The sequence below is a fragment of the Triplophysa rosa genome, linkage group LG19 (genome assembly GCF_024868665.1).
Source record: "Triplophysa rosa linkage group LG19, Trosa_1v2, whole genome shotgun sequence".
In the NCBI taxonomy this organism is placed as follows: Eukaryota; Metazoa; Chordata; class Actinopteri; order Cypriniformes; family Nemacheilidae; genus Triplophysa; species Triplophysa rosa.
Window position 1 is genome coordinate 13,529,646 of NC_079908.1, and position 20,727 is coordinate 13,550,372.

At 37.7% G+C, this 20,727-nt stretch overlaps 3 protein-coding genes across 10 annotated transcripts; all 3 read right to left on the bottom strand.

Annotated features, from left to right (window-relative positions):
* Positions 1 to 245: 245 nt before the first annotated feature.
* On the bottom strand, positions 246 to 3,918 carry qpctlb (glutaminyl-peptide cyclotransferase-like b). 2 transcript variants are annotated; one of them, XM_057361184.1, is made up of 8 exons: positions 3,639 to 3,918; positions 3,154 to 3,207; positions 2,676 to 2,822; positions 2,285 to 2,578; positions 1,710 to 1,871; positions 1,506 to 1,605; positions 1,197 to 1,313; positions 246 to 1,042 (listed from the first exon to the last, which is right to left on the bottom strand). In XM_057361184.1, exons 1-8 carry the CDS (start codon positions 3,744 to 3,746, stop codon positions 897 to 899), a joined length of 1,128 nt encoding a protein of 375 aa, XP_057217167.1. In that variant the 5' UTR covers positions 3,747 to 3,918; the 3' UTR covers positions 246 to 896. The 2 variants fall into 2 exon arrangements, with proteins under 2 accessions (XP_057217167.1, XP_057217166.1); XM_057361183.1 differs by having other exon boundaries at positions 3,154 to 3,382; positions 3,639 to 3,751.
* Positions 3,919 to 6,365: 2,447 nt separating this feature from the next.
* Positions 6,366 to 12,908, bottom strand: LOC130570290 (signal-induced proliferation-associated 1-like protein 3). 7 transcript variants are annotated; one of them, XR_008964947.1, is made up of 14 exons: positions 12,662 to 12,908; positions 12,470 to 12,591; positions 12,267 to 12,376; positions 11,521 to 11,777; positions 10,448 to 10,942; positions 10,133 to 10,295; positions 9,869 to 9,995; positions 9,539 to 9,679; positions 9,078 to 9,198; positions 8,822 to 8,900; positions 8,514 to 8,705; positions 7,757 to 7,893; positions 7,581 to 7,653; positions 6,366 to 7,400 (listed from the first exon to the last, which is right to left on the bottom strand). XR_008964947.1 is itself a non-coding variant. In XM_057360533.1 (12 exons), exons 1-11 carry the CDS (start codon positions 12,766 to 12,768, stop codon positions 8,559 to 8,561), a joined length of 1,851 nt encoding a protein of 616 aa, XP_057216516.1. In that variant the 5' UTR covers positions 12,769 to 12,908; the 3' UTR covers positions 6,366 to 7,893; positions 8,514 to 8,558. The 7 variants fall into 7 exon arrangements, 4 of the variants coding, with proteins under 4 accessions (XP_057216516.1, XP_057216515.1, XP_057216518.1 ...); XR_008964946.1 differs by having other exon boundaries at positions 6,366 to 7,653; XR_008964945.1 differs by having other exon boundaries at positions 7,581 to 7,893.
* Positions 12,909 to 14,179: 1,271 nt separating this feature from the next.
* On the bottom strand, positions 14,180 to 20,529 carry itpkca (inositol-trisphosphate 3-kinase Ca). Its single transcript, XM_057360299.1, has 7 exons — positions 19,836 to 20,529; positions 17,616 to 17,715; positions 16,774 to 16,987; positions 16,267 to 16,471; positions 15,993 to 16,094; positions 15,626 to 15,697; positions 14,180 to 15,516 (listed from the first exon to the last, which is right to left on the bottom strand). Exons 1-7 carry the CDS (start codon positions 20,223 to 20,225, stop codon positions 15,310 to 15,312), a joined length of 1,290 nt encoding a protein of 429 aa, XP_057216282.1. The 5' UTR covers positions 20,226 to 20,529; the 3' UTR covers positions 14,180 to 15,309.
* Between the last annotated feature and the right edge of the window lie 198 nt (positions 20,530 to 20,727).

Below are 20,727 nucleotides of genomic sequence, written 5' to 3' on the forward strand. Positions count from 1 at the left end.
ACACGACTCGACTTCATTACTGAAGTCTCGGTTACTGGCAAAAACACACATGCTGTGACTGCTGTTTTCATTTGCTAAGTTATAAAATATACAGAAAATGACAGCATAGCTGAAACAACACTAAAAATGTAGATTTGACCTTACGTTTTCTCACTGACGCCGTGACGTTGAGAAATGCGGTAGCTAGAAAACACACTGCCACCTAGTGGCCAGGGTGTATACGGACTTCACTACACCAAGGTATGGATGGTCCTCACAGTTTATTCTTTATTTAGGCATAGATTATAATATCAAGGTACACATCTCTGTTGTAACTCGATCTGCAAGTGCAAAATATTTAATATTACATAACAAAATTATAGAATTATATGTGGTTTAACATTTAGCTACTAAAGATTACAGATTGCCATGTCAATACTATTTGAGAAAAATATTGCATGATTTAATGCAGTATAAATGAAGTAGATTAAAATTCGTAGAGCATTATAAACTTCATTTTAAGTGCATAGTGTAATATGAGGTTTACATTCATTCCTGAGCTCTAAATATCTACATTGCATTCTATTGATTTTATTGCACAATTATTGAATAGACAAGCACACTTCTGTAAACCTCTTGTTTTGGCACAGATAATATTATTTTGTTAAAGTTGTTATACAGTGCAATAATACATAGCAAATCTACCCTGAAGGCACAGTACTGATTGACTAACATGACGGAAAATCCAAAGCACATGTCAGGTTATATAGGGCGGCAGTACAATACTGTACAATACAGTACAGTGTGCATACAATACATTCCTCAGAATAGTCACTGATATGAGATATCCAAAAGCACTGAAGCCGAGGCATAAGATGATCCATTATGCATGTGGAGGGCTGTAATGTTATAGCATCCTAGAGCCTAAGATATTCCGCCAGAAAAACCACAAGGATTTTGGTAAGATTCTCCACAGTGTGACTGTGAATCTTGTCTGCCGTGTCTTCCATTGTGTGCATGAAAGAAGGGAAAGGTGTAGCGATCATGTGCAGCACTGGAACTCCTGTGGTAAAAAACAACAACAAGAGGCAATGTACATCTAATCAATGTCTTGCAATGACATTCAATGTTGAAGAAAATTGAACAGTATTTTATACAATAAGAAAACAACCGTGTACTACATTTGGGAAGAATCCTGCATGGATGCTTTGCCTTACCTCTCTGAAGGAAGGGAACATGATCATCTTCCACCAGCCCCATGTTTACATCCTTCCTGAAATAGCTCTCCTCGTTGGGATGGGAGGACAGGAGGCCCAAACTGTGAAGTTTCTTCTCTAAGCACAGAATGTGAAATATAATAAGATGGACCAAAGAATAAAGTTAAATAGAGGGTAGAAGCACAAGATGTGCATAAAAAGATAGTTGATACTTAAAAACTTTTGCAAAGTCAAACATTAGTTGTACAGCTTTTAAGCCATTAATGATTAACCAGTCCTTGTTTTAATGGAAAGTCAAATCAGTGCTACCTGCAGCGATAAGGCGATCAAACCAGCGAGCCGTGTTCTCAAAGTGATTCACAAACAAGGGTTCTGGGGCACCAATAAGGTCCAAAAGAACAAGGAGATCCTGCAAATTAAAGTTACAACATGTAAGTCCAATGTATAGATGAATTCATAGATTTATGTGTTTATGAGTGTAACATACACATATACACAATCGTCCTATCTCACCACAGCATTTAGCAACGTAGTGTGTTCAGAACCTGGAGGGTGAGGAATGCGGGACATCTGATCTGCGAGGTGGCGTGAACCATATAGTGAGTCTGTCGGAGTCCACTGCTCAAAAGCTTCTCCTCCATCAAAAAAGACCAACTGCAAGGTCACCCGAGACATCTTGACAGAGAAAACAATCTGATATGTTAACCTGTGCATCTAATCAAAAGCCATGAAGTACATTCCTGTGAGATTCTGTTAAATATAAAGAATTTAGATGTTATAGTCCTGACCAAAAAAATGCAGTGTTCTGCAACTTCTGGCTCTGTTACAAGTTAAACAGGAGAACTGACTATATATTCTATACTACAACACTGCGGCTATTCACTACCTGTGCAGAGTGACCTCCTCAGAGACATACAGCATTGCACAGTTTGTCTCAGGACATGCTTTGGATTTAATAGCTGGTTCATTTTTTATTAAATGACCCGTATAAAGGTGGGCAGTGTTCATCTGAAATAAAATGTGTTTAATTTTAATGTATGTTCTCAGACTTCCTCCAGTCGTATCACAACCTGTTTCTGCCAGCTCACCATCTGCTTTTGTATTTTGAGGTGTGGGTCCAAAGCCGTGACAAGCTCCAGCATCATAGCACAGGGTACCGCTGAATCACTCGCACCCACAAACACCTTCTGTGGGTCACCTGGATCTGTAGGTATGGACTTTGAGTCGCAGTGGCAAGCCAACAGCAATCTGCGAGGAGCTGTGGGGTCTAACACAGCCAGAACATTAGAGAAACTGACAGGGCCACGAGGTGTCACGGCGATGAAGGAATCAACTTCTACAGACCAGCCTGCGGATAATGAATCCAGCTGAGAAAAGATGTGCTAGGATAGCAGGAAATCAGATTAGAACATGTTTATCTGATATTTACTTTCAATAAAAATAAGGCTGATGCTTTTAAATAGTTTTTAAATATCTCACTTTTCGGAAAACCCGGCTCCCACGACTTCCTGGTTTTCGCTCAATAAGAAGGGGCCGCAGAAGAGAGTACCACAGTCTTCCCCAGCTCACCTGGGACACGAGACGCTTCACCTGAGACACTGTGGGTTTACCTGGCTGGTGACTGAGCTAAGGTTAAAGACAGCAGTAGACACATTTTATAATAATGCAGGCAAATGATCTTGTATAATGAATTAGTAAAAAAAATGTATAATACATAAAGGCAAAAAATATGTTTAAAAAAATATAAAAGGCAAATGTCTGCCCTTCTGAGTCTTATTCCAGTAGGATTTAATATGTCCTTGATTCCCATCTACCAGATAACATCCCACTAATAGAAAGTAACACATTACCACTAGAGACTATTAAGGTTTCCATTCAAAACAGTACAATTCCCATTATAACCATTTATTCCATTAGCCTAGTTTATTATTTTTACAGCACGGTATATTTTTCTTACTTTGTCTTTGAATAGATCAGGAGGTCTGGGAGGTAAGTCCAAATCGGTTGTTTGCTGGTTAGATAATAATAACGCCAGGGTTAATGTCATGGCCACGAGCACGCACAAGCACAGCAGCATTAATCTCACGCGGCACATTCGCGGCTGGTCACAGAGTCTGACAGTCGTTGCTTTATACCTCATGCTCCTCATCTTGTGTTCATGCGAGATGCCAAAATAACAATAAAAACTGCAGGGTAGAGGAACAGGGAATACGCAGGTCAAAATGCAACATTTACTTTTTTTATAGCGATACAAACTAAACTGTGATTGCCAACAGTTTTTCATTAACATGATAAGACTCAACCTGCGCATTAAGACTCATCCTGAACTTGAGGCATAAAAGGATTGAACAAATTTTGACTGTGCAACGCATTCATAAATTTACGCTATTCATGCCTATTGTTATTATAATTATTATAAAGTCCTCGAACACGGGCACTTACCAGTAGTCCAGAATGATTGGCACACATTAAAGAATCCGATGCGGTCGCTTGAAATGAACAGCACATAGTGCTGAACGACGAGAGGAGCGAGTCTGGGGAACATTTCATCACCAATGTCAGTCTGATTCGCCCTTGATATGCATCTTGACGATGCTGGTTAAAAATGATCGTGTGTTTGCAGTTTTGCAGTCGATGTTTGTAAAACAGGATAAGGAAGGATGTGCGCAGCTCCCCATCCCACGCCGGACTACCTTCCCTCACTCAATGCAGTCAGTTTTGGCAGTGACACACAGACGTGGCCTTTGTGAATATTTAATATTTTGCCCCTTAAAAGTACAAAAAGGATTTTAAAATATGGTAGCATACAAAAGGAAATTGCTCATTTAAATATACCATTATTAAAATCCAGAAAATGTTAGAGTAACGTTATGTTAACAGAGCTGTCTTTGATGTACCGATAAAATAATCCATTCAATCATCATACATTCGCTGTTTTCTTTCTTTATTCAAAATGCATTATTGGATACCCTTTACGTCTGTCTGTAGGTTTTGCAGATATTTAACCAATGAAACGTATTAACATGAGTTTGTGACTCAACCTCGTAACTCCATTGGATCCTCAAACTGTCGGAAAAATAACTCCACCCCCGCATATCTTCATTTTAAAACGACGGCGCCTACTGTCTATCAACTCAAGTGACCATCCGAAGAATACTCTGAAAAATGTGTGCAAAAGAAGAGTTAAAATTCATATTTTTTGTGGGATTCTGTATTTATTTTTGTCAAAGCCCAGCACATTATCTGTTATTTACTTTTAGCAATCGCTTTTTATCCAAAGCAACTGACAAAAACGAGAAATTCGATTCCTTCATCCAACGAGAAGTGGAGTCAATCAAATAAAGTGATCATTCATCATGTTCCCGTCAAGTGTTCGTGGAATTGTAAATTCTCCAGCAAGGCTAGTGTAATGCGATTGAACAACACGTGGATTTCATTCTAATCTGTAGTTAAGATAATGCTACACTGCAACGATACGGCACCGAAAGCTTAATTAATACTGAATTTCAGTTTTAGTGTGGAAAATGGCGAAAAACTTCATGCAATGTTCACAAGAAAGCGCTAAGCAACAACATGGCAACCACATATCCAATAAATTCATGAGGTCTGTGTGAACTGGGGAAAGGATCAGTATGAGCCAATCAGTGCAGGTGCTGAAGCAGATTGGCTCTGTTCGTCCAATCACAACGCAGAAGCTCTGCGCTTCTGGAGATTTAATCACAGTATCATTAAATCTACAGAAAACTCTACAATAACTAACGAGAACGAATAATTATTCAGGTAAGTGATCTACAAATGCAGAACAAAATGTTTATGAATTAACAAAGAATTTTTCAAAGATCTAAAAAGTTTAACGTCAGATCAAGAGTATAATTCTTCTTTACTGTAGCTGTCAAAACCTGTCAAACTTATACTTGGAAAATATTTAAATATTATAATCATTCATTTTTTTCTAACATAGTGTCATGACTGTATAAAACATTTTTAAAACAAAACTATGTGACTGATGAGTTTTGTGACCACAGAAGACCCTGATCAAAATGTTGCAATGCTTTGACTTTGTCCAGAGTCACATTCAAAGTCTGAAGAGCCACCTTCCACAACACTGCCTATATGAAATCAGTATGAAACGTCTGTTTTATTGATGCGTTTGTTTTGAAAAGCAGAATCCATGTGATAAACTGAAGTTTTTATAATCTATGTTTGTCTAGATCAGAGTGGGACACTGAGATGCCAGAATGTAATACACCACCACAGTTCCTTAAAGTCAAGCGCAAACACACCTATAGTCGTCTAAACAAAACTACAGGTGATGCTTTAAAATACAAATGCTCTATTTTAAAGCGTGTGTTTATTTTCCTACATAAAATGCCTAAAATGTGTCATTAAAGTTACACTAAATATATTTATAAACAGCATGGCTAAATGACAAAAAGAGGAACACTCAGAACAGCAACTTTCAAGCATTTTTCATAAATGCTGCTGAGGAGCCAGAAAACAATTCAGAAGTTCAAACAGCAGAAAATAAAAAGGCGTTGCCTGTCGAGGACAGTGAACCATCGCAAGGATCTCTAGACTCCAACTCCACAACTACCTCTTTCAACACAGGTAAAGCATGTTTTTGTTAGACAAAATAATAATAGAGTTACACCATACACTACTGTGAGTTAAAGAAAACTGGATATTTGTTATCAGGGAGCTCTGTGGATAATGAATCTCCTTGCAGTGTTTGTGAAGATCAAACAGGAAATGAGGATGGAAGTCCACCCTCATCAGGGTTTGTGCATTTGACTGTATAACAGCATCGTGGTTAATTTATTGACATTACAGTAAGAGTAGAAGAAGCATTTATTTGGTTAAAGCAATTTTTTTATTCATACGTTTATCATCTCATTTAACATAACCCCTCTGTTCTGGCTCCTGATGGGACCTTTCAATCAACTTTTTTTAAGGATCCTTTTAAGAGACCCCATGCTTGGAGCCTTTCCCGCAGCATGGAAGAAGCGGGTTTTGATCCGCCCCATGCCACCAGAAACACCAACACTGCCTCGGCACTCACTTGTGAGGAAAGCCGACACCCTGATCCTCAGCCCATCTCTGCTCACATTACCATCTCAGGGCCTGAACCATCCGTTCCTTCCTGAAGGACGAGAGACTCTACAAAGTAAAGATTCACAGGCTAACACAAATAAGATATGCATTCAGATTCGTTGCTAAATGAATATAAGTTAATAAATGATTATTAGGCTTTAAAAATGTTGAGATAATAGCAGAAGAACAGAGAAAGCTGCTTTAATCTAAATGTGCACATTACTGACAGTGTGAAATCACAAACAAGACAGCTTTGCTGTAATGCTGACCGTGCAATATATTTTCACCACAACAGCATTATTTGAGGACGTGTGGGTCACCCCGGAATCTACCACCTTGAAAACTCCCAGGTTGCCATACAGAATTGCAAATGAATCAGTAAGCTAAACTTTGTGATGTTTTATTCCCTGATTATAAAGTAGGGTCCAAAAGTCTAAGTATAAACTGTATATAAACATTTGAACAATGTTAAACAATAGAAATGACATCACAAGGCATTTTTAAGATTTCTATAGCAAACAGCAAATTTGTGATAGTGATTATGCTACTTGTAAAATCTAAGATGTTATTGTTCCACTAAGACACACAAGATGCTCAAGCTTGGAACATTCAAAGATCAGGGTGAGACAACATCATCAGATCAGCATGTTTGTATAAACCTCTGGAGTCCATGCCAGCTCAAGTGCAGGCTAAAGCAAAAATATCCATTCAATGTTTTAGTCAATTTATTTTGATGACAATACAATAAAATAAAAACATTTGTGTAATAAAAGTTCATTCAATTAGAAAAATGCAAAATAGGAGTATTTTTCGCTGCCAGACTTTTGGACCATACTGTATCTTAATTCAAAGAGAAATTGTTATACAGTGAGCCTCCGATTCATGTTATCTTTTCTGAATTTTACTGGTGAAGAGTGCCGGCAGTGGCTGTCAGTCCTCAGAAAATAAGGAAGGGAATAAAGCTCCAGAGGATACGACCTCAACCCCAGAACAATTTGTTCCTTTGAAGAAAGAAAGAAAAGCACATGCTCACAGACGCACTGAAGGAAGAAGGCGTGTTGAAATCCAAGCCCCGAGCTCCAAGAAGAAATGTGTGAATGGATTTATTATGTTCTGCCGGATGAACAGAAAAGTATATCTCAGGTGTGCATTTGATCTAATTTACTGTAATAATACAGGTACCATTAGACCTTTTTATATTTATTCAATGTTAAATGTAAAGTGTAATTTTCACCAAAAAGAACGGCAAAAATAGTCCCCAAACTCAAAAAGGGAAAATATATTATAACTCACAGTGCTGACATTATTTTGGAACAGATCCCATCCTGGAACACCTTCCACCACAGTCACCAAAGAGTTAGCCAATCTATGGCATGTCATGCCCAAGCAGGAGAAAAGACTGTACTGGTAAACACTCTATGTTCTCCAAATCCTTCATAGGCTGTGATGTAGTGTAATATTATACAAACCTCTCTTTTTTGTTTTTAGCCTGAAAGCTTGGAAGTTCAGCTGTCAAAACAACCGAAATGTGCGTGTTTCAGTACAGGAAGCAGAAATGGAGGTAGCCGACCCCAGTCCACTACACAGGTTACTGGCTCACAGAGACCTGTATTGTGGTATCAAACGACGGCCCTCACAATTAATTTAGTTACTTCACTGCAAGCATATATTTGATTTGCGTTTTATCTTTTTTGTTAGCAATAGTTATCAATGTTCATAGCCAAACTATAAGTCATTTCAGGGAAATTAGTTCTATATATTTTAATTTATAATAATCACTGTTGTGATTTTTGTGACACATATAACTAGTCGTTTTATACAGCATTCTACAATTACTAAATTATTGTGTTTTTACAGTTTTTATATTGTTCTACTGTAATTATCACAGAACATATTTGTATTTTTAGTGTTTTTAATACTGTTTTTCATCATTCATTCATCATTCACATTTCCCAAAGTTCCATTGTGACGTTACATTTTTTGATTAAAAAAAGTTATTTTAATTATTTATAATACAAGAATATGGTTAAGTATGTATCTATATTTATTTATATATTTATTATAATGTTTTATATCATTTTTATAGTCTTAATTATTCAATAAGAAAAATAGATATAACCTGTTTTCTAACAGAGTTGCCAACCCTGTTCCGGTTTGTACATGCTATGCTCTTCTTTAATCTTGATTAAAAGTTGCTTGTTGTGACATCACAATTACACTACATACGTTTACATATTCAGATTTGTAGTCTTGTAGTCCTCCAGCTCAGGATTACTCAACCCCTCCAGGTGTTGCATTTAAAATGTTGCTGATCTTGTGTAGTTGTTCAACCGCACAGAGGGACTCCTCTCTCAGATGCTGGTTGCTAATACGAAGCTTTAGCACTTGCGCCAGCAGAGCCACCTTGTCCCTCTTCTCCTGTGGACAGAAGGACACATGATAATTAACCTTTTTTGTCCTCTGTCAGATGATATGAGCATGCTTGTCCTCTATCAGCGGACATTCTCATTTTTTAACTGCTAAATGTATCTCACCTTCAGTAGATCACTGCTCAGTCTCTTAAGCATCGCTTCCAGGTGAGACAGTTGGTCGGGAAAGTCAATGAAAACATCACTTAAAAATATCCAATAAAATATCAAGTGCATTATTAATAAAAGGACATTACTTACATGAAAATTATGTAATGCAACTTAGAATTAGCTATAACAGGAATTTTCTCTTAACTTAAAGAAGCACAACCATCTTGCATCACATGACAATGATTAACAGAAAAACAAATGTTCAGCTTACTCTGCATCTTCTCCGGTGTAATAGGCAGTGGAATGATGGGACTTGTAAGTCCCTTGGGATGGTGTTGCTGGCCTGCTTGATAGAGGACTCATTTCTGACAGAAGGGTTGCCATCCTTTGTGCTGTACAAAAATACATTGCAATCAATAAGCCATTTATTTTAATACACATAGAACTTACAGTGGACCCAAATATTACTGTACAGTTTAAATTTGAGTGTATCACTGCATTAGATGGCAAAAATGAAAACATTTAGGATTTCATATTAATTTATATAAAGATTTCACTAAAGCAATTTAGTATTAAATTATAAAACAACTCGTGCTAAACATTTAGATAAAACATATTTTGGAAACTGGTTGTCAAATGGATCATGTCCATCTATTGCAATGAAATACATGCATTTGTAAGTGTGGCGTATGTGCTAGATTATGCATGAACAACCTTTGCTTCTTTACTTACTCTCATAGGCTTGGGCTGCTTGAACTAGACTATCCCAGTCAAGATGACAGGCAGTATTTGGCAGGGGCATGAGTTCAGAATAATGGTCTTGGTCTCTTTCCCATTTGTCTGTTTCCGCCTGCTCAGGCATTGGCCAGCATTCTAGTTATAAAAACAACTTGTCCTTTACCCATTTAATGCTAGCTGATGAACTATTTATACCATGGCCAGAATATAAAATGACACAATATTTAAGGCGTGTTCATGCTTTAAAGATACATACTTTAAATGTTAACATTTTTGGGTAAGCTATTCATTTAACGCACCACAACAGATACAAATTATGCTTGCCTGTGGGACGCGTTTGCATGGAGAGATGGCTGGGTGTGAGTGCTGGGGACTCTGGGTACGACTGGGTAGCATGACTGGATGACAAAGGACTCGCGCAAAGCTCCACCTCTTTTTGTTGAAGAGGTGACTAGAAAGAGACAGTTAACACAACACTGCATGTTAGCAACACTGCCCACCAATTCTTAGCAAAACAATACTGCTTTTTCCATGTTATTGTCCTAGTCTGTCAGGTTGTTTACTGCTGAGTGTAAATTGAAAACATACTGAATCATCCCGAGGGTCGTCCTCTGTGTCATCCATCACAATGAGTTTTTTCAAGTCTTCCAGCACTGTGCTCTTGCGAACGGACCGCGGGGAACACGCCGCTCGCAGTGATGCCATGATTCGAGGCTGACCAAACACATTCTTTGAATTCGTGGCCACCTGACTAAAAAATGAGCACAGCAACACAAACTCTTTTAAACCCATTCCTGAACAACGGAATCAGCAGAGATGATTTTTTATTTCTATGGATTTTTTACGATAACATTTGAATGCATTGTGTAAAATGTGTACTAAGTGTTGTTGGCAACTACTCACCTTACACCGTTTCTAACATCACTATGTTCTTGATGTAGTGTTAAAATTTCTTTTTGGCTGCAGTCTGGTAGGTTTAAGCTGCCGTGAGGTTGGCAGGGATTGGGCTGGTTGGGGTCACCCTGACTGTCAACACTCATGCTAAATCTCTCCTGAATCGCCTTTTGCACATTTTGACTAAGCGTTGCAGACTGGCGTTCAGGGAACAGATGGGTGTTAATAGAAAGATGATCCTTGGTAGACAATAAGTCCTGATATCGACCGGGTGACGATGGTTGACTGCGACTCCACACAAATGGATCATTTCCAAAATGTTTTATATTGGGCTCCTGTAGCTTGGACAAACTCTGGTCCTCGTTCTTGGCGTGATGATCCTCTCTTTGCTGTTTGCTGACATGCTTCTTGCTGGGTTGATTTGAGTTTGGTGAAGTATGAGCTATTACAGCTCTCATCAAAGGAGGCGTTTCCACCACAAACGTTTTAACCTTTTGCGGCTTGCTAACAGAAACAAAACACAAAAACCATAGACACACACATAATGTGGACACGCACATGCATATGAATAGATAAGCAGTGCACACGTTGCAAAAAGATGCACACTGCGGACACAAAGATAGACCCATGTTTTCATTCCACTTCAGAAAATCCATCCAATTCAATTGTTAGGATCCTTTTTCTGTGTCATTTCTAGAAATGTTAGTAACCAGAGCATCAGTGACAGATACTGACTGACTGGAAAGTGCTGGTCAAATGTCTTTAGTTAACTGGTCATGGAACAACTCAGCGATGAGAATGTCCTACTTTTTAATAACTGTCCCACCCCTCCCCGTGGGATCCCAGAGGCAGGAGGGGTCTTTGTATTAATAGTGCAGATACTGTGAGGCACAAGAATACTGAGAGTCCATTCATACTAGAATACACATATAATTGCATCCGAAAATATTTACAGTGCATTTGAAATAAACCTTTTATTTTTCCAAATATCCCTGGAATCTAATCAAATTTTCATTCATTTACATGAGCGTAGAAAATGATTTGTACTGTTGTTCCTCTGGTATCATTTTAACACAACTTACCTGAGTTTAAGAAGACCAGTCTTGGAGCATGGAAGGGGCAACGTGTGAGCATTGAATTCTTTCATGTTGCTTGTTGAAGATCCTTTTAAAGCATTTTTTGTGGATTGTGTGGCATCACTGTAGAATCCAGGTTGTGTACGTGGGTGCAGTTTAGGACTGCTCCTGGGAGACCCAGTGATGTTTTGGGCATCTAACCAAATGTCCTTGGTGTAGGGTAAAAATGCACTTGATTCTCTATTTGGCTGGAGAAAATGTGCCTATATGAGACAAAAATGTGACACTGTGAAATCCGACTAATGTAGTTACAGCTGAAAATGACAAATATAGATAATGTATGTTATACATGAACGTTTATGTATCTGAAATTATAAATAATATGACAGATTTCAAGATGCTGGATGCACATTTTATTTAAAATACTGAAACTTAATGGTTTTATTGACATTACGTTTTATTGTTTTGCACAAAAAAAATGAAAGTTGGCATTCCTTTCGATCTTTGACATGGCCTTACTCAGTCAAAAAATTAAAGATATCAAGGTCATATTTTGACAGAATGTTGTATGATTATATGTAGAAAGCAGTGAATCACAAAAAATGACTTGAGCTGGGTTTTCACAGGCTGTCACAATAATATAAATTTACAGTATACAGTATACTTAAATACCATAGATGCACAGATTTCGCCTCTCATATGCATAAGTAGCTGTTATTCTCTTAAAAATCATATGTAGAACACTAACTCACTCTTGGCAAACTGTTGTAAGATAAGTTCCCTTGAGACTGCAGACTTTCCCTCTGGCCTCCTCTTTCGCTGCCAAGTAGCGAGCGTGTGGCTGTAACCATATGCCACTCTCCTTTTGAAAAAAAAAGATTAAAGCAGTCATGTACAGTATTTATCAACATATTGTGTCATATCACTGACAGAAAAACAAAGCTTGCCTTCAGACCTGTACTGTCTCTTGTTCTTGAGGGGTTTAATCTTGTGAATTCTACTTGCTCATTTGAAGTCCAGTCTAAGTTGTTATGGTTGTCTTGAATGGGTGAACTACATTGTGACTGATCATAAAAACTGATAAAAGAGAACAAAAGTTATTTTGTTATAAAGTTAAGTTATAATCGGTAATATGCTTACATCTCACCTCATACTGCTGGTGTACCTGAAATCAGACCTGGCAAAGTGTATAGGTGGTGTCCTTGAAGGACTTGTAGACATCGAGTAATTCAGGTCCCAGAACGACGCAGACATCTTGGACACGTTTCTCTCCCTAACCTGTTCTTAATAAGAAAAAGACAGTAAGCAAGATGAATTTAAGACTCCATCCTGATGTGTTCAAGTCTTTGTGGAGAGATCCAAATGATGGTACAGACAGCTCCAATTCGCCAGAGCAGGCGGAGAGAGAGCAGAGGAAGATCTGTGTGGGCTTCACAGCAGCTGAATGAACAGAGGATGGGATTGTGTCGTCTGGTCTGGTGGCTGTTGTTAGCGCTGTGCTTGTTTGCTCCAGGCAACATAATGCTGTTGTGTGCCTCACAATAAGTTAAAGAACTTAAAAAATATTACATTAATACTTAGTATGCAGCTCCCGGTATATTTTGGTCCTTAGATTTTTTTTTAAATAAAATTTAGCCTAAATTGTTGTTGGTGGCAGACAATTCAGGAGCATTAGCCTGAGATTTCTTTTTTAATTTAAAGAGAAAGATTAAACATTATTTGATACATAGGTTAATGCTTTAGCTAACATGCATAATGCATTAGCCAACAATAAACGTACTTCTACGGCTTTTAGTAATCTAGTTCTTGTAAATTTCAGCTTTACGAAAACATTTTTATCAATCAAAACGGTATAGCTGTTAACATTACATAGATGTGCTTTGTGTAATTTTTTTGTAGGATCTATTGACAGAAAAGCAACGTAATAACATAATATGTCTTCAGAGGTGAAAAAATACTTTGCTGTAGTTTTGCAGCAGGTTTGCCAGTAACTTACTGTAGATTTAATAACTACATATTACTACTTTCCTATTAGTACCGTTTTCAATTTGAGTTAAACTTTACTTTAATCAAAATTAAAAAACTTTTGAGATTTAAAATGACTGGTCTTATAACTGGCATTAGCACAACAACACTGCAAAAAATGACATTCTAAGCATTTTTGTCTTGTTTTCTAGTAAAAAAAACTACAAGAACTAAGTAAGTTTATGTTTAAAACAAAATTGTAAATTAAATCCACAGTAAGTCAATGGCAAACCTGCTGAAAAACTACAGCAAAGTTTTACAGTAATGAAGCGTTATGTTTTTATTACATTAGAATGACCTTTAATGCACAACGAACTAACATTAACAAAGATGAATAAATGCTGAAAAACTATACTGCTTATTGTTCATGTTAGCTAAATAATTACAAAATACAACCTCATTGTAAAGTGTTAGCAATTCTTCATCTCTATTGTCCAATAGATCAAAGATTAAATCCTTCAAATGAATCCTTTTCTAAGGTAAAAAAATCCAATAGGATTTACAAAGAAATAAATTGCATTATAAAGCGAGATCACATTTTTCACTGTTAGCAAAAGTGCAGAGCAAGAATCAACTCAACTCAATTCCTTGAGATACTAATTCCTGTATGTCATTAAAAAATAAACACACTGCATGTTAACAAAATGTTCATGTTTATTGTGCTGACAGTCAGTTATACCACTACAAAAAAATCCAGAACAAATCACCATCGATGATTATCAGCGATCCAGTTACCAAACTTCAAAACAAGCCAAAAAGACAAAGCTCCCAACATAATGATCACAGTCAGGTAGAAATTAAGAAGGAGTTACACAATTAATATACAGTACAAAACATCAATACAGTGAGAATTAACTGTGCAACTTTTTTATACACACAAGTACTGGCTCAATAACTGAATATCATTCTGATGTTAAACGTGTCATTCACAGTAAAATTTAATTTGCCATCAACGGGCTGTTCAGCAGTTTAAAGAATGGCAATTTTTATACAGTACCTTGAGCAGGTCATGCTTGCATGCAAATCCCACAACATAGGAATGTGAAGCATAACATCGGTTTAACTCCCTGTGCAGTGTGGATTCAAACAGTGTTTGAGGAAATTCACAGACAAAACAGAACTCAAAACATTAAATATTTTCATTAGTATGGGAGCTATACATATAAGCATTAAAACAGCCCTGGAACACATTGTGCATGAGGTGTGTTTGTTCTTCAAATGAATATTTCTTTCGATTCAGCTACAGATTATTGGGCTATTAGAGTGTAAACGCTCAATTCTCAGTTCATCCTCATCATTGTCAAATCATTTGGTCACAAAATTAAAATAAAATGTAGGGAAAATACCTGGCAACTATCACAACTAAGACCATCCAGATTTTCATTAGTATTATTAATCTTAAGTGACAAGTCAATACACCTGTCAAAATGACTTCAATGATTTTCATGTGCATGGCTAATGTTTATAAAGTTACGCAAATCATTTACTCATCAAACCATGACACATAAAAGCACATCGCTTTGAGAGTCTTAAATAAAACCTATTTACAGTGTAAAACACAAGTCTAAAGTATAGTGAAAACAAGTATTTAGTAAAGGGAATACAACATCTATTCACAGGTTTAGATGATCCTCAGTGGGACTTGTTATATATGTTCATGTCATTCTGTGCATTTCATCTGGACTTTCTCTCCTACCTTCCGTCACAGATGTGGTCTCCCAAAATGAGATGCAGAAACATCAATTTTGAAGATTATATCCATAATGCTCTTCATTTCTCTGGGAGCATGCTGGTCAAAATGTCAATAAAATTGTCCAGGCCCCAGAGGTACCCATCTTCTCTGTTGCCCTCCGCCCACGGGCTGCGATGGTCCAGGCTGAGAGGAGATGGCAGGGGCACAGTCTTTCCAAAATCTATCATCCAGATTCCAGCCTTGCCAGTCTGGTCATGGACAAATAATAAGGAGCTGCCCACCACCTGTTAACAAAATAACTCTGATTACCTGTTTTTATTTCCACATAAGAACTTTGTTGATGAAGAACGAAGTGGAATTTGATTATTCAACAGAAAGGCAGATGAATCTCACCTCATGTGCTTTGAAGAAATCGGAATTTCCTAAGACGATCCGCAGTTCCTTTAACCGTTGTTGGTAGTTTTTCTGTGAACAGAAGGGACGAAACTTGTTAACTTGTTTATATAATAGTTTATAAATGGAAAAATATTTCAGACTGTTTCCGATATACAGATCTATAAAATATCTATATTGATTATGATCATATTATCATTAATAATAATAATGACAATATCTATATAATATAATAGCTCTCATACTTGCCAGCTTTGAGACTGCATTTAAAGCACTGTAATGTTCTTTGTTAGTTTTGCAATTTTATATTAGCAACAAAAGAGTCTGTATTTTAAAAATATAGCACAGCTGTAACACAAATTCATACCAAGATTAGCATATTATTGTCCACAAAGTCCTCCAGGGCCTGGACCACCTCATCTTTGTACTTTGTTCTCTTAAAGTTGGTGTTACAAGTGCCGTCTGTTTTCTAAAGACATCAATATTTAGACATCAATATACTGGCACAACAAACCATCAATTACTATCAATTTTATCAGTTACTTATCAAGTACCATGTACTATTCAACATCAACAATCACTATATTGGCTTGAGTCTTTTATTAATAGGGTATCCTATAGCATACATTCACATCTTTTACCTTGATACCCTCAATGCGAAAGCCCAGTGTGGCCGTTGAGCTCAGAGTTTCTCTCCACTGCATGTATCTGGTTTTGAGGACTGCCTGTTGTGCCTGCTCTTCAGCAGTTGGGGCGTGTGGGTCAACGGCTATCATTTTTTCATACATGTCCTTGCGTGGCTGAGGACATTCCCTTGCCTTCTTCAATTCCTCCTCCAGGTATGTCCTGTAAAAACAGTAAACATAACAAAAGGGTTAAATGTTTGCTATGAAAATCTTACGTATTTTGTCTGTGAGAACTGGTATAACAGGACTGGTATTGTTGAAATATAAATAGAGCTGTCCTCTACCAGCGATCGAATTTCCTTTACAAATGTTTGTTAAACTCCAGACACCCTCATCCGATGTACTTTTTTGTAAAACGGCACACCCCTGAACCAACCAGAAACTTATAGAATCAGGTGCTCAGATGCTGCATTACAGTTCAGTTAAAGCCTGAAAATTCCCAAAAGTCATGACGTTCCTCACCGGCTTCCCATTTTGCAGTCCATGATGCAGGGAGAGTCAAAGTCAGCAAGCAGGTCGTCCATGAGGTTGTAATCCTGCTCTTCGCGCTGAGTCACGCCGTAATATGCAGGAACGAAGGGCCGCAGCCGATCGCTCATGAGCTGCAGAAAACACAGCTGCTCGCATTCGCAGTACTTCTTCAGCAGTCGTCCATCACTGTCTGTCTGAAAGTTTCCTATTGCCAAACAAAATCGTGCTGAGTCACATGAAAGGGACTTACCAAACAGCAATAAAACAACTAGAATAGAATCATTAGCTTGATGCAATACACACTGCCAAGCCAACATAATAAAAAAATTAGGGCTGTCAAGCGATTAATCGCGATTAATCGCATCCAGAATAAAAGTTTGTGTTTACATAATATATGTCTGTGTACTGTCCATATTAACATTGTGTTTATAATCACATACACGCATATATTTAAGAAAAATTTTTAATATAAAAATTAATAAACGTTTATATGTCATTTAAGTTATTGGTAAATATAAATAATACATCTCAAAATTGTATTAAATATACTGTATATATACATTCATGTATATGTTTTTGTATTTATAAATACAAATTAATATGCACAATACACGGACACATTATGTAAACACAAACTTTTATTCTGGATGCGATTAATCGTTTGACAGCCCTAAAAAAAATCTTTGCTTTTAGGATTGTTGCTCCAAGTACAAGTATCCTTCTTAATAATAAACAGACCGTTGAAAATGGAAAAGAAGCACTAAAATATAGTAAACCGTAAAAAAGTGAAATTGCTGCTGCCAAAATAATAAAAAAGCGACGAATAAACAAACCTGCATGGCCGACCACCTGCACCCAAGGCGAGCGTTTTCTCACTGGCACTGAAGGGGGTGACCAGTTCACCATAGCCTTTGACTTCTTCCACAGATCAGTCTGGGAGATATAAAAGAAAAATGCTAATGTGATAAACTGCACAAGATACACTGAATCTGTACAAGGCTCACTTGGTTGGTGGAGTCGTCTGTTTTTGTATTCTCAAACAATAAAGCGCACTAGGCCATTGAGTGCATTCTCTCGACCTCTGACTTTAACGGGCAACTCCCTCTCCTCTATTAACCGTGGGTCAAGTTTTTCCTTATGTGGCAAATCATTGACGGCAATCTCATACTAAAAGTCGTCGTGCAACACCAAGAGGCTGCGCTTAAGAAACATCTAATCTTAGATGGAAGTTAATAAAATATTTACAAGGCGCTTATTTTGCTCAGTGATAAAAAGCCGGTAGAGAGATTACTCACCCGAAAATAAAAAATGTGTCATTCATTTGTCATTCAAAACCTGACTCTTTCTTCTGTGGAACACAAAAGATGATATTTTGAAAAATGTCTTAGTGGTTTTGTGTCTATATATTGGAAGTCAAAGAGCGAGGTTTGGTTGCAAACATTCATCGAAATATCTTTTGGGTTCTGCAGAAGAAAGTCTTACAGGTTTGTAATGACATGCGGGTGTACAATAATAAATTAGTGATTTTTATTTTTGGGTGAACCATGTCTTTAAATTCATGACGTCAACATTCTTGACAAGCCCTTTATCAATACATTTCTGCAGTTCACCCACACCTTCTAAACTAACTTGACTGTTGTGTTGACTCTTATATCGTCTACACGTCTAATCTCAACCTTTGAGCAGACATACCATAAAATCTGTGTCATGAAAGTCTTTCATTCCACTGTATAGAATACCAGGGACATCCTCAGGGGTTGGAAAACCAGGAAAATTGTCCATGTTTACCTACTCATTGGGCTCAGGGGTCCACACAAACATTTTGTCCCAAGCCCCATGACATTTAGTGACAGGACAGCCTTGTACAAGAACCTATATGGCCATTGTAACATATCAACACAATCTGTGGTAATGTAACAATGGGAACTTAGCAAACTACAATCAAAGTTGCAGTGAAACTATGGTAAATTATTCAGCAAAACACAAATCTACCCAGTTCTCTTTGCTTTCTGTGCTAAAATGCTCACTTGTGGACAATGGAAAACCAGTCAGACAAGAATGACTGAAGAAACAGTCCCTCCACACAAGGCTGGAGGTTCATCCATTTGTTGACCTTGTAAGTTAAGCAATAAAACTTTGATTTAACATGATGACTTTCTCAAATGTTATTCCATTCAACATCTTCAGCAATAGAAGTGCTTGAGAAGATTTGTACATACAGATTTATAGACCCAACATCTTTATATTTATGATTCTATAAAGCATAGTTCTTGTATGCTTTGTGTAATGGAAATATACAGTGTTTACTTTAGTCATTATGGGATCATAAAGATAAATAGCGTTTGCTATTAGCGTTAACTTCTCAAGAACCATTGGTGTACACCAGAATAATCACAACCAGAGAAAGAAGTTCAGAAATACGTAAGGAATGCACCCCTATCTAGATGACTCAAAAGTACAATAATGTGACTTAAAGATTCATCAATGTTAATCAGTTATCATGACAATGTTACTCAACAGCATATTTTTTGCTCGCAGCATACTACATTCCATTTGGGAGAAAATAGAATCAAAAACAGTATCATCAACAGAGAGCATCACGTAAATTGAAATGGATTTAATGGTTATAATAGGAATTGTATTTGTTTTAATGGGAAGTGTATAAGTGGGTAATGTGTTGGGTTCTATTGGTGAGATGGCTGATGGGAACCAATAAAACACCATTCCATTTTATTGGAATTAGGCCCAAACAAACTAGGCTATATGAGGAACTTTTGTCAAGATTTTAATGGGAAACAGCTGATGGTTCATAATGGTGTATGTAAAGTAAACCATTAGAATTTGTATTGTGTTTTTCAGTAGAGATCACCCCACCACGGTAGAGCCACAGTAGTACTAAGGACCTCAAATTCAAGCAGATTAACAGTATAGCAAAAATTTATGTGGTACCTGTTTTGAAGTTTTGTCAAACCTTTGTAAGTGTGCTAAAATCAGTGTGCGAAATCCGTGCACACAAAAATGCAAACGTGTCCAACACTAGATTTCATTCTTACCGTGACAGGTTCACCTGGAAACAGTCCACCGTCCTGCGTCAGCGTCTGGCTATTACACTCGCCGTAACCCATCAAATCCTCCTCACATTCCTCGAAAGACGAAGCAGGCGAAAGGCCGGCGGAGGACGCGTTGGACAGCTTCCGCAGCTCAAGAGACGAGGCGGGAGAGCCGCTGAGCCCGCTGTCCGAGCAGATGGACTCTTCGTCGGGATGATGAGGGCCCGTTGTGGGTCCGTGGGGGCTTTGATCGCACTGTGTTACACAGGGCTCACACGTTACCACCAGCTCAGGCACGCGTCTGGGGAGCTGCTCCACGGGTTCCTCAGGGTTGTTGTGGTGTATATCACCCATACCCGGGCAGGGTGCTGGGGTATCGGGCGTTTTTGTCATCACGCTTTCGAGCTATAAAATCATCTGGACTGCCGCTGGGTTTGTCCAGATTAGTGCCAACCCAAATGCTTCACTGGTTTACGATGGGTATCGACGCACCTTGCCGAGTCAAAACAATACTCTCTTTGTTGCCGAGATCACATCGTTTTTGTCGCAAATAAATAAATAAAACGATCGTAATGAGTTATAAACAACAGTAGTCTTTTCACGATAGCGTTAAAGCGTAACCTTTGCTCTGTGCTTTTCTGATACAGCGTTGTGTTAAAGCACGCAAAGCATTGGCCCCGCCCACTTTTCATTAAAGCGACAGAGCTTTAAATGTGCTTCTAAAAACCAATTTAATTGGACTTTAAGCGACACCCAAAGGTGGCAAGTGTCTCTGCATGTAGTAAGAAAATCTTAAAAGCCTTTCATTCGCCTGTTTTGGAATACGTGAATTTTTTTTCTGGATAAAGCACTTAAATCTTGAAATAGTTTTAATTCCACCTTGGCGCATTTGTTA